Source organism: Tursiops truncatus, chromosome 7, assembly GCF_011762595.2.
Source record: "Tursiops truncatus isolate mTurTru1 chromosome 7, mTurTru1.mat.Y, whole genome shotgun sequence".
Lineage (NCBI taxonomy): Eukaryota > Metazoa > Chordata > Mammalia > Artiodactyla > Delphinidae > Tursiops > Tursiops truncatus.
In genome coordinates this window covers 47,082,213-47,098,620 of record NC_047040.1, presented here as the reverse complement: position 1 = coordinate 47,098,620, position 16,408 = coordinate 47,082,213, and the positions used below count along the sequence as shown (strand labels likewise).

The 16,408-nt window shown below is 34.4% G+C and overlaps 1 protein-coding gene across 3 annotated transcripts in view; it reads left to right on the top strand.

The window, feature by feature from the left end:
* Window positions 1-15,397, top strand: part of ZC3H15 (zinc finger CCCH-type containing 15) — a 33,700-nt gene extending 18,303 nt beyond the window's left edge. Inside the window, exons 10-13 of one of the 3 annotated variants that reach the window (XR_002175642.3) lie at window positions 1,623-1,998; window positions 5,149-5,231; window positions 5,546-5,586; window positions 15,139-15,397. Coding sequence is in view for 1 of the 3 variants with exons in the window: in XM_019931555.3 (XP_019787114.1) it covers window positions 1,623-1,813 (191 nt within the window). In the remaining 2 variants the exon portion in view is untranslated. Of the gene's footprint in view, window positions 1-1,622; window positions 2,431-5,148; window positions 5,232-5,545; window positions 5,587-15,138 lie in introns of those variants that run through there. The other 2 variants (XR_002175641.3, XM_019931555.3) reach the window with 2 other exon arrangements.
* The last annotated feature ends 1,011 nt before the right edge of the window (window positions 15,398-16,408 follow it).

The following is a 16,408-nucleotide window of genomic DNA, read 5'->3' as shown; positions in this document are numbered from 1 at the left end:
CAAAATGAGTTTCGAGATGTAGCTAATGAGTTCATTTCAGGACCTCATGAGTATGAGATATTTTGGTTATTAAAAGTGGCGTTGTCTAGGGTACTGTGTAGACATTACCAGGAGGAAAAGGTTTGAAAGTCATCTGCATTGGTAGCTGAGAGTGAATGAACACACCCAGGCACAATACATATGATGAAAACATTCTAGAACAGACTGCAGAAAATATCAATGTTTTAGAGTAGTCAAAAGAGAAAAAAGCTTGGGAAAGACACTGAGAAGGACAGAGAAAAATTAAGAAGAATTTCAGGAAGATTAAGTAGGATGAGAATTAGAAATAATTCCTTAATTGTGATTAGGGAAGGAGTTGTAGGAATAGGGTACACAGTTTTCATTGGGACTGCAGTGGTATGAGGAATGAGGAGAAAAAAATGACTACAGATCACTCACTCTTAAGAACTTTGAGGGGGAGACATGGTCAGGATGTCATTTCATTTTAGGATATGGGAAATCTAAATATATCTGTTGGCCAGAGAGAAAGGATCTGGGAAAGAATGAAAAATTAAAAATGAAACAATATCAGGTATAGAAGCAAGATCTGGAAGTATAAATAATGAGTTCAGTTAAGAGTGAGAATGGAGGAGAGGCTGGCTAGGTGTATTTGGAAATAAGGATTGCTGATACAATTTATATCTAATTGTGCCTTTAGTGAGGATTTGAAGAAAAAAGTAAAAGTTTGGCATGGTTGCTGTGAGAGAAAAAGGTAGACTACTGATCAAGGCAAAAGTTGAGGGAAAAAAAGCTAAACGTTGTTTTTACAATAAAGGAATAAAAGTTATAACTTGAAAAACTGGCCTGTTCTCCTGAGATTTGAGAATGCTGTCAGACTACTGTCTTAATGCCAATCTGCAGACTGATTTGCTCCTTTGAAAAGTAGGGCTTTGGTGACAATAGGCACAATTGCAAGTACCTCAGAGGTTATAATTCCCAAGAATTTGTCATCAAAGATGTTTGAAATAACTTTAAATTAGGCTATTAAAAATTCTGTGTGTTCAGTATTGATGTCATTGAACAAGAAAAGGCAGCATTTTTGTTTTCTCAGTCATATAATTATAGCCTGAAAGGAAAAGTAGCTCCATAGCCCCAGGGTTGTTGGTTTTTTTTCCCACAGTTTGATGACAAGATGAAATATTTCTGCATTCACACTCATTTACAGCATTACAACTAGTGTGACTTAACTGCTATTTGTAAAACCAAAAGCTAAGTAGCTGCTTATATCATAAATGTTTTTTTTTATTCCATAATCATTTATTCAAACAAAATATGTGGAAGTTGACTGTTTAAAAACCTAATTGTTGGGTCATGTAGAGGACACAAGGTTGTATAAGATAAATCTTGACCTCAAATGTATGAACCGTTAAGCAGTCAGATGTCTACAGTGAAAGACATATGTTATAGTAGGTATAGATAATTGATACAAATAAGCTCAGAAAAAGAGCAGTTCTTGTTGGAATAATCTTAGGGAAGGCTTTCATGGAAAAAGGAAAAGAAGTGTATCAGTCTGTGACTGTCCGTTGCTAATGGACTAGTGTTTTCTTTTTCTAGGCCTTACTGATTTCAATTTTTATTTTTAGAAAACAAATTAAGTGAAGCTTCTGGAGGTAGGGCTGAAAATGGTGAAAGAAGTGATTTGGAAGAGGACAACGAAGGGGAGGGACAGGAAAATGGAGTCATCGATGCTGTTCCTGTTGATGAAAATCTTTTTACTGGGGAAGATTTGGATGAACTAGAAGAAGAATTAAACACACTTGATTTAGAAGAATGACACCAAAGAAGTCAATGAAAAAATTAAGTCAGCTCAGCATGAGTTGAAATTGACTACATTAATTTTTTTCCACCTAGAATTCTTCAACAGGATGTTTGTTTCCCATGCTGATTCTGGAGGGCTTACTCTCCAAAAAAGGAATATTCTCCCTACATCTTGTCTTCTGACTTTGGCTACATCTCATAGTAAGTTCAGAGTAGTTCATGATAAGTTAAAAATATAATGGTCATTGCAGAAAATGATTGATTGTTGTAACTGTCCACTCAAGTAGGAAGTGTAACTGCTTTTCCAGCTTTTGATTTTCAGTGGGCATGCGTTACTACAAGGACAACATAAGTGTAAATTACCCTTCATTTAATGCAGTTTTTAATGAGTGATTTTATTTCCTTTGTATTTATATGTTTAAAAGACTGCCTGAGATATGAGCCTGTACTTCATAAAGGAAACTGCATATGCAGATTCAGTATTGTATATCTTTGGACAATTAGATGGACATTTAAAATGAAACTTCATTAATCTGCCAGGATCAGCTGCAGTGCCCTGTGTTAAACTGTTTTAAACTATTCCTTTTCTTTTTTGCCAATGAAGTTGTAAATAAAGACCGTGATACATTAAAATCCAAGTATGGGCCTTTTTTTTTTTTTAAGATTTTTCTATGAAAGTTTTCTTACCATTTCTAGCTTGAGAATTTTAACTAAATATCTGTTAGAGTTAACTATCACAGAAGGCACAGACACCTAAAGGGGTCTCTTAATACTGATTATAGGACTGTGTAGAGTGCTGATAGCCCTACTATGAGCTTAGTAACACCAATACTTAGCCTCAGAATGAGACCATAGGTGATGTTATATGAAAGGGTAATTACTGAATTGAGGATCATCAACCTAATTAAGTATCATCTACAGTTGAACTAGATACTACTAAAGCATCATTGTGGAGATCCATGGTGTTATAATAGTACCTGATAAAGTTTGATTACTCTGTTTGAGAGAGTGTAAACAAATCCACAAGAAAACTGGGCTGGGGGCCTTTGATATTGAGATCCCCTGAAAAATTAGGGTGATACATTTAAAATGGACATAATTTGCCAGTAACATTTAATACTAGTTATACCTTTTTATCATTTTTATGTAAGTATATTTTCAAATATTAATACAGTGCTGCTTTTGTTATTTGCAAATATAAGTGGATTTTAAGATAATAGCACTAAAAGGTCAGGTGACCTGGGCCCTAATTAATTTCTGCCTCAGATAAATTATATGATTTTTAAATCTCTGAACCTTAGTTTCTTCATCTGCATAGAGAAGTTAAAGTGCTTCTGAATTGTAAAACCTAAGAAAACGTGACTGTAAATTTTGTCAAATGATAACATCAAAGTTGGTAAAGAAATTGAGTTCCTGGCTGTTCAGTACTATAACATAATTGACATTTTTAAAATGTAGAATGTCATGAGCCAAGTTTCCCATCTACCGTGGAATTATACTTAAATACTTTCTATGAAAGATTTTTTCATTGTTTTTATTAAAAAGTTTTAAATGTTACTTATGCTTGATTTAATAATGAAACATTTTCAGTTTAAAGTATTACTACCTTACAGTAAGCATGTGATTTTGAAAACCAAATTTTCTTTAATCAGTGAGTTAAAAGGAAAATGCTACATTGTGGAAGTAATTTTTGAAACCCACAATTCTTCATCTAGCCTATAAGTGTCTTTCATTAGAAAAACAATATATGCTCAGAGAACGCAAAAAAGCATTTAAATCTGAAAAAATCAAAATGCAAAATTAAATTTGCTTCTAAAGTAACATATACAGGCATACCTCAGAGATATTGAGGGTTTGATTCAGACCACCAGAGTACAGCAAAGTATTGCAATAAAGCAATTACACGAATTTTTTTGATTTCCTGGTGCATGTAAAAGTTATATTTACACTATACTGAAGTCTATTAGGTGTGCAATAGCATTATGTCCAAAAAACAATGTACATTCCTGAATTTAAAGCTATAGCTAAAAAATGCTGTCATCTCAGCCTTCAGGACGTCATTGCATTAATATCAAAGATCCCCTATCACATATCACTAAAACAAATATAATAATGGAAAAGTTTGCAATGCTGCAAGCATTACCAAAGTGTGACACAGAGACACAAAGTCAGCAAATGCTGTTGGAAAATGGCACCGATAGACTTGCTCAGCGAAGTACAATAAAATATGGGTATTGCAGTTTTAACAAAGATCTGTGGCATCCCTGCATCAAGCGAGTATATCAGCGCCATTTTTCCAACAGTGTTATTTTTAAATTAATGCTGTTTTTTAATGTTTGTTTTTTTAGATGTAATACTATTGCATACTTAATAGACTATAGTATAAACTTAACTTTTATATGTACTGGGAAGCCAGAAAATTTGTGTGACTCATTTTATTGCAATATGCACTTTACTGTGGTAATCTGGAGCTGAACCTGCAATATCTCCGAGGTATACCTAATATTGTTTACAGTGTAGTTACCCTGTCTTAGTATAATAAATCTGAAATTGGCTCTTGTTTTTCAAACTCATTTACACATAACTTTAAATAGTTTTTTCTTACACATTGCTCTTTTATATAATTTCCATTGTAAACATAGTAAGTCTCTGTAATCTAATTTTAATTATGTGATGACTTAGCTTCATTTTTAAAGATTTGTGATTTAGAAATTTAGAAACTTACAGTGTAAGCCTTCTACAGGAGGAGAACTGTGGCTTTGCACCTATTTCCATATAATTTGTAAATGAGATCATTTTCCAAAACATAAGAACTTTTTATGTTCTCGTTAACATCTAGGAATTACATCACCCCTACACTCTTTTATCCTGTACTCAATAACAGTTACAACCTATAATGATCCCTTGTTTGCCAAAATATTTCTAATGCAAAATAATTAAATTATGAATTTTAATTTATTTTTGCACAAACGATTTCATAATAGGCCCACCATGGATGGACTGATACCAAATTGTGTAATTGTTGTACCATATATTTGAATTTTAGTCCATTCTGATCATTAAGTGATTTAGAATGTGATAAAAATGAAGCTGCAGGATCACACATTTAGGTATAGCACATCATTAAGAAAGCATTGCATCCATCCTCAGGTTTTAACACACAAAGTACACAGAGAGAGTTTGTGACAAGTTAATACAGATAATTAATAGTATTACTGAATGAGTTCCATTCGTATTCTGGGTATTGAACTTCATATAAAGAACTTTCAGGATCACAAGCTGTAGGCTACTCCTCACTCTATATATTAAGTTCAGGTCTGTGATTCTGATACATATACTATTATATTAAAGCTTCCAGGTATTAAAACACTTCGCACCGTATGAACTCATGTACGTGTTGCAATGAATGTATCACAAGGAATACTGTATGAGAGGTAGGTGGACTACCAAAGTCTTGTGTTTTGGGTTTTTGTCTTTTTTCTGGTGCATATCCCATTGGTAATAGCAGTGTTTTCTTAATAAAGATAATACCTTGTTTCTCAATAAAAACTACAAAGATTGAAATTAGTAGAAGCCCACAGCATTTTAACTTTAAACTAGAATTTAGTAACATCCACAGAATTTCATGACATCTTCAGAAATAAACCTGAATGGCATTAGTACAAAATGTATTTCCAAATACTCCCCTCCCCACCCATTTTAATGTTGTATGTTTACCGTTTCACTGTTCATTGCTTTCTGTTTATAGGCAAAGAAGAAAGAATTAGCTTTTATTCATTCAATTAACAGGTATTTCTGTTATTATTATTCTCTCTAAAACTGTCAAGTGGTTTTTTTCTCCAGCCTTAAGTAGTTTCCTAACATGCACGGGCTAGTCAGCAGTACTCAGTTGAAGACACAAGAGAGACCCTTTGTGTGTCTCCAGAGTTCTCTCTGTGTGTGGCTTTCATCCCTGGCACTTTGCCTTGCAAATTCTAGCTGCCTTGGCTTCCCTAGACTCCATCTCCTCCTGGGTTTCCCCTTCATATCCTTTGGCTAGAAACTCCAGGCAGTAAGCTTGGAAAAATCATGGGGGTCACTTTTGTTTCCCATCTCTTAGAAATCATTGCCTATTGTCTGATATTTATATCTTGAAAACAATTGTTTATATATTACATCTGATTTTTTAATTGTTTCAAGCGGGAGGTAAATCTGATTCATTGCATCATCTTGGCCAGAAGTAGAAGTAAAATCTGAATTTAGATTTTCATCACTTTTTGATACAGGAAATATTTAAATGAAAGCTGATTAATTTTCTCTACAAAATCTGCTAAGATGTGGGTGTTCACAAAGTACCAAACCCCTAGTTAATTCTTCACCACATTTCCTATGTTTACCTGGGTAACTTATGGTTTTAGTCAGTACTACTCATAAAAATCTACTTGACAGAAATAGCTTTGCTAATATTAAGAATGTTCATATTCCCCCAAAAATCTGGTTTTCCAGATTCTTTTTTAATGATTAAGTATTGGAATAGAAATTCTCTATATGTGAATATAGTATAAAGTATTAAAATCTCATGAAAGCAACTCAGATGTAATATAAATAAATGTCAAGAACTTCAAGGGAAAGAACTTCAGGAGTCTACTAAGTGTCTGAGAAAATGATCTTTTACCTAGTTCTTTGAATTCACTGTTGAAGAGATATATCAGTATTTAAAATGATTCTGTGAAACAAAGAAGATTCCCCCAAATTACTGTTCTTTCTTTCTCAAGGCTTTTAATGTAAAACCCACAATAACTATAGAACTTTATAGAAGCTGAAATATTTAGTGGATGACCTTCTCAGAGAAGATACAAATATATCTTTATGTCTTGTTTTCATTTCCATATGTTTAAATTAAAAGCTGTTGCTTTAAATTGGATCTCTTGGTTCCAGAAGTATCAGAGTAGAAATTCTCTATATGTGAATGTACTATAAAGAAATATATATTTCTTGGTTCAAGAAATATTTGGATACATTTGACCACTTTTGTTTTCTTGGTTCATTTACTTACCCATATATTGATGATGAAGACTGAAGCTAACAGCGCCCTAAAAATGGGGAAAACATTTGAAGTGATAATAACCTGTTTAAGATCTTAACTTTAAAACTTAGGCTCTAGAAATTCAGGGAACATAGAGGATAACAGTTTATTTTACCTCAACCTCTGTACATATCATCCACATAATTATTTAGCTGTGTAATCATCCTGGGATGCTCAGCATCTGCACAGGCTATTTACTAAACATATTGCCAAAAACAGGTCACAGAATTTTTTTTTTTTTTTGGCTGCATTGGGTCTTGCTGCACGTGGGCCTCTTCTAGTTGCAGCTAGCAGGGGCTACTCTTCATTGTGGTGCGTGGTCTTCTCATTGCGGTGACATCTCTTGTTGCAGAGCATGGGATCTAGGCACACGGGCTTCAGTAGTTGTGGCATACGGGCTCAGTAGTTGTGACTCACGGGCTCTAGAGTGCAGGCTCAGTAGTTGTGGCTCGCAGGCTCAGTAGTTGTGGTGCACGGGCTTAGTTGCTCTGCGGCATGTGGGGTCTTCACGGACCAGGGCTCGAACCCATGTCCCCTGCATTGGCAGGCAGATTCTTAACCACTGCGCCACCAGGGAAGTCCCTCACAGAATTTTTTTAATGACGTGAATATTGCAGTCCGTTTTCAAAAAACAAAGATGAAGCCATTTATAATGTCAAACAGCGTATTGTCTAGAGAAATTCTAGCCAGTCATTTAGTGACTGTTTACAACTTATTATTGAATGTGCTTTACCATCAGGAGCAAGCTTCCCATGGTGATCATATTAAAAATTATCAGTTTTACATTTGAAAGGCCCAATGCCAACCTGGAAAAATTGGTTGCACTGATGAGTAATAAATTGCATATTGCAGATTCCCATATTGCCTGAATTCATTTCATAATATTGGCAAAGAATCTGAATTTTTAACTGGATACATACATGTTTCTCTTCCAAGCAGGTATTAAAAACACATTGTCTACTTTTCAGAGAATCATAGAGTTGCTGCACTATGTCTTTCTGACAGTAGTTTAAGGTTTGAAATTTATTGAAATTGCTTGAAAAGATTCATTATCCTGCTCTATTTCTCCTCCATAAATTTAATATAACTCCAGTGCACTGTACCATTTGTTTTTAGATGTATGGATGGAGAAATACGTGGTCTACTTTAAAACTGTTTTCCCTCCAAAAATGAATTTTGTTAAATGATGGAAAAGAGTTAAATAATTGCAAAGTCACTATTTTCAGTTAGACTTGTAGTAAATGATGTATATTATTGATACTTATTGAAACATCAAGGTTTTTTTAAAAGGAGACAAGCTTAAAAAGCATGCCAGTACTCCTGCTGTTTAACTCCAACTTTCTAGACAGTTAAATAGAGTTTTGCATTTGAAGTATTTTCATATGGCTTTGTTTTAAGGGCAAAAGAATATGAATTTGCCTTTCAAAATGTAAAAATTTTAAATGCACCTTTTTTCTCACTTGTCAAAGCAGCCTTGAAATTAAACTGAAATGCCCTTTTATATGTTTTTATCAGTGCCGTATAGTAATTTGAAGGTGTACCTGGTCTTTCATAGGTAAAATTTATCTCTCTATATAAGTGAAAGAGTAAGTCCTGGGCTTTCGCATATGAACACTAAGCAACTTGTCAATATACCATATAGTTCTGAATGCACTAATAATACAGAGCTTAATTCTGTTCTTTAGTCTTCATGTCATCACTGATAACGGTGGGAGAACCCTCAGCTTGACAATCTACAGCAAGTTATGTAGGAAACAATAACATTATTATTCTTATACATATATTAATGTACAGGAAAATGAGTGACAGAATGTAGATACTTGAGTGGCCCATATCACTTACGGCTGTTTTTAATCTTCTTTTATCAATCACTGTAGTCCTGAGCTAAAAATATATTTATAACATAACACTCAGGAGTTCACATCAAAAGAAAAAAGTTGATAAAAATGTCATGAAATGATAAAAAGCAGGAAACAGTTTGTGAAGGTGCCCTTTGGTTTCCTGATGAGCTACTTTCAAACTCAGCATTCCACGTGGGCAGTTGGTAATTTTGACTGGGCTCAAGATGATCAGTAATTATAGAACTGTCTATTAACCTCATTTAGTATTTATAAGATGAGAGTTTTTCTAAATAGGTATTCCTTGAGGTCCTTCAGGCCTCTTTGCCATCTTTGATTATTCTCTATTCCTTGGCAATCTCATTCACTCTCATGATTTCAGTTATAATTTCCATATGTACAACAGTATTCCAGCCTCACATTTCCAGTAAGCTACCACACAGCTCAACATGATATCCTGCCAGTATATCAGATTCCAAACTAAAGTCATCATTTTCTCTCCTAACTCTTTTCTCCTTCCTTTTTCTTTAATCTCTTTTTTAACCCATTCTTGAGATTTTTTTTTTCTTATCCGGCCACTTGAACTAAAAAAATACCTATTATTCTACCATGCCAAGATTTCTCTCACGTCCATCCTCCTTTCTTTTCACACTGCCACTATCCTATATTACTCAGATTCTCATCTCCCTTCATATTTAATCACATGGTTATTTCTCTTCCAAACCAGGACACTTTGGAGTGTAAAAGGGACATTATGGAGAGTGAAGAAGGCTCTTTTAACACTTATATTAGGACAACTGTTATACACTCAGACTGTCCCTTGCAAACTTGGGCATATGATCACTGTACACTAGTTAATTAATTTATTTCCTTCCTTCCTGTAACAAATCCATCCACAGCAATACCAGATTTGTCTTCTTTTTTTTAAATTGAAGTATAGTTGATTTACAATATTGTGTTAGTTTCAGGTGTATACCATAGTCATTCAATATTTTTGCAGATTATACTCCATTATAGGTCATTACAAGATAATGGGTATAATTCCCTGTGCTATACAGCATATCCTTGTTGCTTATCTATTTTTTTAAGAACTTTATTTATTTTTGGCTGCGTTGAGTCTTCGTTGCTGCCTGTGGGCTTTCTCTTCATTGTGGTGTGCGGTCTTCTCATTGCGGTGGCTTCTCTTGTTGAGGAGCATGGACCCTAGGCACATGGGCTTCAGTAGTTGTGGCTCGCGGGCTCTAGAGCACAGGCTCGATAGTTGTGGTACACGGGCTTAGTTGCTCCTTGGCATGTGGGATCTTCCTGGACCAGGGATCGAACCCTTGTCCCCTGCATTGGCAGGCAGATTCTTAACCACTGCACCACCAGGGAAGTCCACTTATCTATTTTATATATAGTAGTTTGTATCCGTTAATCCCATAACCATAATTTGGCCCTCCCTGCTCCTCTCTCCTCTTAACCACAAGTTTGTTTCCTATGTCTATTTTTCTGTTTCTATTTTGCATATACATTCATTTGTATTATTTTTTAGATTCATATATAAGTGCTGGCATACAGTATTTGTCTTTCTCTGTCCAGTTTATTTCACTGAGCATAATATTCTCTAGGTCTATTCACATTGCTGCAAATGGCAGTATTTCATTCTTTTTCATGGCTGAGTAATATTCCATTGCATATATATGCCACATTTTTGTAAGCCAGTCATCTGTTGATGGGCACTTGGGTTGCTTCCATGTCTTGGCTATTATACATGGTGCTGCTATGAACATTGGGGTGCAATTAGTGTTTTTGTTTTTTCCAGATATATACCCAGGAGTGGAATTGCTGGATCATATGGTAGTTCTACTTTTCGTTTTTTAAGGACTGTCCATACAGTTTTCCATATTGGCTGCACCAATTTACATTCCCCCCAACAGTATATGAGGGTTCCCTTTTTTCCACATCCACTCCAACGTTTATTTGTAGACTTTTTGATGACAGCCATTCTGACAGTTGTGAGGTGATACCTCGTGGTTTTGATTTGCATTTCTCTAATAATTAACGATGTTGAGCACCTTCTCATGTGCCTGTTAGCCATCTGTGTATCTTTGGGAAAATGTCTATTCAGATCTTCTGCCCATTTTTTGATTGGGTTGTTTGTTTTTCTGATATTAAGTTGTATGAGTTGTTTGTATATTGTGGATATTAAGCCCTTGTCTGTCACATCATTTGCAAATATTTTCTCCCATTATGTAGGTTGTCTTTTCATTTTGTTGATAGTTTCCCTTGCTGTGCAAAAGCTTTTAAGTTTAATTAGGTCCTATTTGTTTATTTTTGCTTTTATTTCTTTTGCCTTGGGAGACTGATCCAAGTAAATTTTACTGTGCTTTGTGTTAAAGAGTGTTCTGCCTATGTTCTTTTCTAGGAGTTTTATGGTTTCAGGTCTTAATTTATGTCTTCAAACAATTTTGAGTTTATTCTTTTATATGGTGTGAGGGAATGCTCTAATCTCATTGTTTTACATTTGGCTTTCCAGTTTTCCCAGCACCACTTGTTGAAGAGACTGTCTTTTTTTCATTGTATATTCTTGCCTCCTTTGTCATAGATTAATGACCATAGGTACATGGGTTTATTTCTGGGCTCTCTATTCTGTTCCATTGTTCTATGTGTCTGTTTTTATACCATTACCATATTGTTTTGATTACTGTATCTTTGTAATATAGTCTGAAGTCTGGGAGGGTTATACCTCCAACCTGGTGCTTTTTTCTCAGAATTGCTTTGGCAATTCAGGGTCTTTTGTGGTTCCATATAAATTTTAGGGTTATTTGTCCTAGTTCTGTGAAAAATGTCTTGGGTATTTTGATAGGAATTGCATTAAAACTGTAGATTGCTTGCTTTGGGTAGTATGGCCATTTTAATAATATTAATTCTTCAAACCCAAGAGCACAAGATATCTTTCCATTTCTTTGAATCATCTTCAATTTCCTTCATCAATATTTTATAGTTTTCAGAGCATAGGTCTTTCACCAGCTTAGTTAAATTTATTCCTAGGCATTTTTAATGTGATTTTAAATGGGATTTAAAATTTTTTTCTCATTCTGATATTTCATTATTAGTGTATAGAAACACACCAGATTTCTGTATATTAATCTTGTGTCCTGCAACCTTGCTGAATTCATTTATTAGTTCTAATACTTTTTGGATGGAGACTTTAGGGTTCTCTATATAGAGTATCATGTCATCTGCAAATAGTGACAGTTTTACCTCTTCCCTTCCAATTTGGATACATTTTATTTCTTTTTCTTGTCTGATTAATGTGGCTGGACTTCCAATACTATGTTAAATTGAAGCAATGAGAGTGGGCATCATTGTTTTATTCCTGAATTTAGAGGGAAGGCTTTCAGCTTTTCACTGTTATTTTGGCTGTGGGTTTGTCATAAATGGCCTTTATTATTGGGATATGTTCCCTCTATACCCACTTTGATGAGAATTTTTATCATTATAATGGATGTTGAATTTTGTCAAATTCTTTTTCTGTGTCTGTTGAGATGATCAAGTGATTTTTATCTTTCTTTTGTTAATGTGGTGTATCACATTGATTTGCATATGTTGAACCATCCTTGTGACCCTGGAATGAGTCCAAGTTGATCATGTTGTGTGATCCTTTTTATATATTGTTGGATTTGCTTTGCTAATATTTTGTTGAGGACTTTTGCATCTATATTCATTAAAGATATTGGCCTGTAATTTTCTTTTTTTGTAGTGTCTTTGGTTTTGGTATCAGGATAATGGTGACCTCGTAGAATGAATTTGAGAGTATTCCCTCCTCTTCAATTTTTAGGAATAGTTTGAGAAGGATAGGTATTAGTTCTTCTTTATATGTTTGGTAGAATTCCCCTGTGAAGCTGTCCAGTTGTGGACTTTTGTTTGCTGGGAGTTTTTAGATTACAGATTCAATTTCACTTCTAGTGATAGGTCTGTTCAAATTGTCTGTTTCTTCTTGACTCAGTCTTGGCAGGCTGTATGTTTCTAGAAATCTGTCCATTTCTTCTAGGTTGTCCAGTTTGTTGGCATATAACTGTTCATAGTGTTCCTGTATGGTTTTTCGTATCTCTGTGGTATTGGTTGTTATTTCTGCTCTTTCATATCTAAGTCCTCTCTTTTCTTCTTGGTGAGCCTGGCTAAAGGTTTATTGATTTTGTTTATCTATTTTAAAAAACAGCTTTTGGTTTCAATGATCTTTTCTATTGTTTTTCTTTAAACTCTAATTATTTCCTCTCTGATCTATATTATTTCCTTCCTTCTGCTGACTTTGGGCTTTGCTTGTTCTTTTTCCGGTTCTTTTAGGTGATAGGTTAGGTTGTTTATTTGAGATTTTTCTTGTTTCTTGAGGAAGGCGTTTATCACTATGAAATTCCCTCTTAGATGTGCTTTTTCTGAATCCCATAGATTTTGGAAAATTGTGTTTTCAGTTTTATTTGTCTCAAGGTATTTTCTGGTTCCCTCTTTGATTTCATTGTTGATCCACTAGATTTTATTAGCATGTTGTTTAGCCTCCATGTGTTTGTTCTTTTCCTGTTTTTCTTTCTGTAGTTGATTTCTAGTTCATACTGTTGTAGTTGGAAAAAATGCTTGATATAATTTCTATCCTCTTAAGTTTGTTGAGGCTTGTTTTGTTATCTAGTATATGACCTACCCTGAAGAATGTTCCACGTGCACTTGAAAAGAATGTGTATTCTGCTGTTTTTGAATGTAGTGTCCTGTAGATATCAATTACGTCTACCTGGTCTACTGTGTCATTTAAGACCACTTGCCTTATTTCCTGTCTGGAGATCTGTCATTGATATCAGTGGGGTATTAAAGTCTCCTACTATTATTGTATTATTGTCAGTTTCTCCCTATATATTTGTTAGTATTTGCTTCATATGTTTAGGTGATCCTGTATTGGGTGTGTGTGTGTTAACAAGTGTAATATCCTCTTCTTGTACTGATCCCCTTATCGTTATGTAATGCCCTTCTTTGTCTTTTGTTATAGCCTTTGTTTTAAAGTCTATTTTGTCTGATATGAGTATTGCTAGTTCCCAGACTTGCCTTCTTACAACATTGTTTTAATCATGTCTTCCACCTTCATAATTCTTCAGTGGCTCTAAATTTCCTACCAAATAGAATCTAAATGTTCAGGCATGCTCTTCAAAGTCTTCTTTAGTCTGATCTCAGCTTCCTTCTCTTACATTATTATTTCTTTTACAGTTTTATTGAGATGTAATTGACATACAGCAATATATACATTTAAGATGTACAGTGTAGGGACTTCCTTGGCAGTCCAGTGGTTAAGACTCTGCGTTCCCAATGCAGGGGGCATGGGTTCAATCCCTGGTTGGGGAACTAAGATCCCCACATGCTGTGTGGCATGGCCAAAAAGAATATTAAAAAAAAAAAAGATGTACAATATAATGACTTGACTTACATATGTTGTGAAATGATTACAGTAAGGTTAGTTAACATCCATCATCTCATATAGATACCAAAAAAGTGGGGGAAATGTTTTTTCCTTGTGATTGGAAATCTTAGGATCTACTCCCTTAACAACTTTAAAATATACCATACAACAATGTTAACTACAGTCATTGTGTTGTACATTACACCCTCTGTACTTATTTATCTTATAACTGGAAGTTTGTACCTTCTGCCCACCTTCATCCAGTTTTTCACCTCCCATCTTTGGCAAACACAAATCTAATCTCTTTTTCTGTGAGTTTGGGTTTTTTTGGTTTTTTGGATTTCACATATAAGTGAGATCATACAGTATTTGTCTTTCTCTGTCTGACTTATTCCACTCAGCATAATGCCCTTAAGGTCATCCATGTTGCAGTATTATCATTTCTTTAGTCAAGTAACTCACAATGTTAATATTTACTTAACTTTTCTGATCCTGAGTTACCTCATTAGTAAAATGGGGATCAAAATGTTTATTTCTCAGTTATAAAGCTGAAAGGGGTATTATATGTAAAGAATGTAGCTTAGTACATAGATATTTAGTACTTGCCAAGTACTTAGTACATAGGCACTGAGGAACTGGTAGCTATTATATTATTACATACTGTAGTTTTGTATGTCTTATCTACCTGTTTCTACTTTGTGAAATATTCTCTTCCTCTTCTCTAGTCTCCCTATCTCCGCATTCCTAAATCCTTCCTATCCTTGAATGTTCCGAAGATGTATTCCCTTGAAACTACCTTTGATTCCCTGCAAACTGGGGGTATAAAATTCACATGATGATTAATATATATGTCTTTCCACCTTGTTTATTTGTGTGTGTATCTTTGCTTCCATAATAGAGCATTGTTTGCTTGAGGACAGGAACTCTGTCATTCATTATAGTGCCTTCCCCACACCCCAGTGCTGTGCTTTTAGTCAATGAATATTTGTTAATTTAAAAAATTTTTTTCATTAAAGGGCTCATTTTTTTGGATGTATGAAGTCTCTGAGAACTATGGTACTACATTTGCCAAATATGGTACATTCATGTAGTGAAATATGCAGTTGTTTAAAAGAATCAAGTAGATTTTTCCATTTACTGACATGAAAAGATGACCATGATATTCTATTGAGTATTTAAAAAGAAAAAAGGCAAGTATGAGAACTCTACTGAAAAGTATGTATGGGTATATCTGTATATTCCTTTAAAATAAAAAAAAAGAATGTTTTAAAACTGTATACCTGTTAACAATATTTGTCTTTGTAGTATGGTGTTTATGTAGTATGTTTGTAGTTGTTTGTAGTAGGAAGGGAATGTAATTACAGAGACCCTTGACTTTCAGATTTTTTCTTTCTGTGTGTGTGGCAAAAAAGAAAAAACACAATATACATAACATTAAATTTACCATCTTAACTATTGTTAAGCGTCAGTTCTATAGTGTTAAGTATGTTCATGTTATTTTGCAACAGATCTCTAGAACTTTTTCATCTTGCAAAACTGAAACTCTATACCCATTAAACACTAATTCCTCTTTTATCCTTCACCCTACCTAAAGCTATGGGCCACCACCTTTCTGCTCTTTGTTTCTATGATTTTGATGACTTTAGATGCTTAATATAAGTGGAATCATACAGTGTGTGTGTGTGTGTGTGTGTGTGTGTGTGTGAGAGAGAGAGAGAGAGAGAGAGAGAGACTGATGACTTTGCTTAGCATAATGTCCTCCAGGTCCATTGATGTTGCAACATGGGACAGGATTTCCTTATTTTTAAAGGCTGCATGATATTCCACTGTATGTAAATACCACATTTTCTTTATCCATTCATCTGTCAGTGGACACTTGGGTTGTTTCCACCTCTTGGCTATTGTGAATAATGCTGCAATGAACATGGGTGTATAAATATCTCTTCAAGATCCTGCTTTGAATTCTTTTGTATATATACCCAGAAGTGGGATTGCTTAATCATATAGCAATTCTATTTTTATTTTTTTAAGGAAACTCCATAATGTTTTCCATAATGGCCACACCATTTTACATTTCCACCAACAGTGCACAAGGGTTCCAATTTCTCTGCATCCTTGACAATATTTGTTATTTCTGTTCTTTTGATAATGGCCATCCTAATGGGTGTGGGTGATATCTCATTGTGATTTTGATTTGTATTTTTATGACTGATTATTGATATTGAGCATCTTTTCATATGCTTGTTGGTCATCTGTATATCTTCTTTGGAGGATTATCATTTCAAG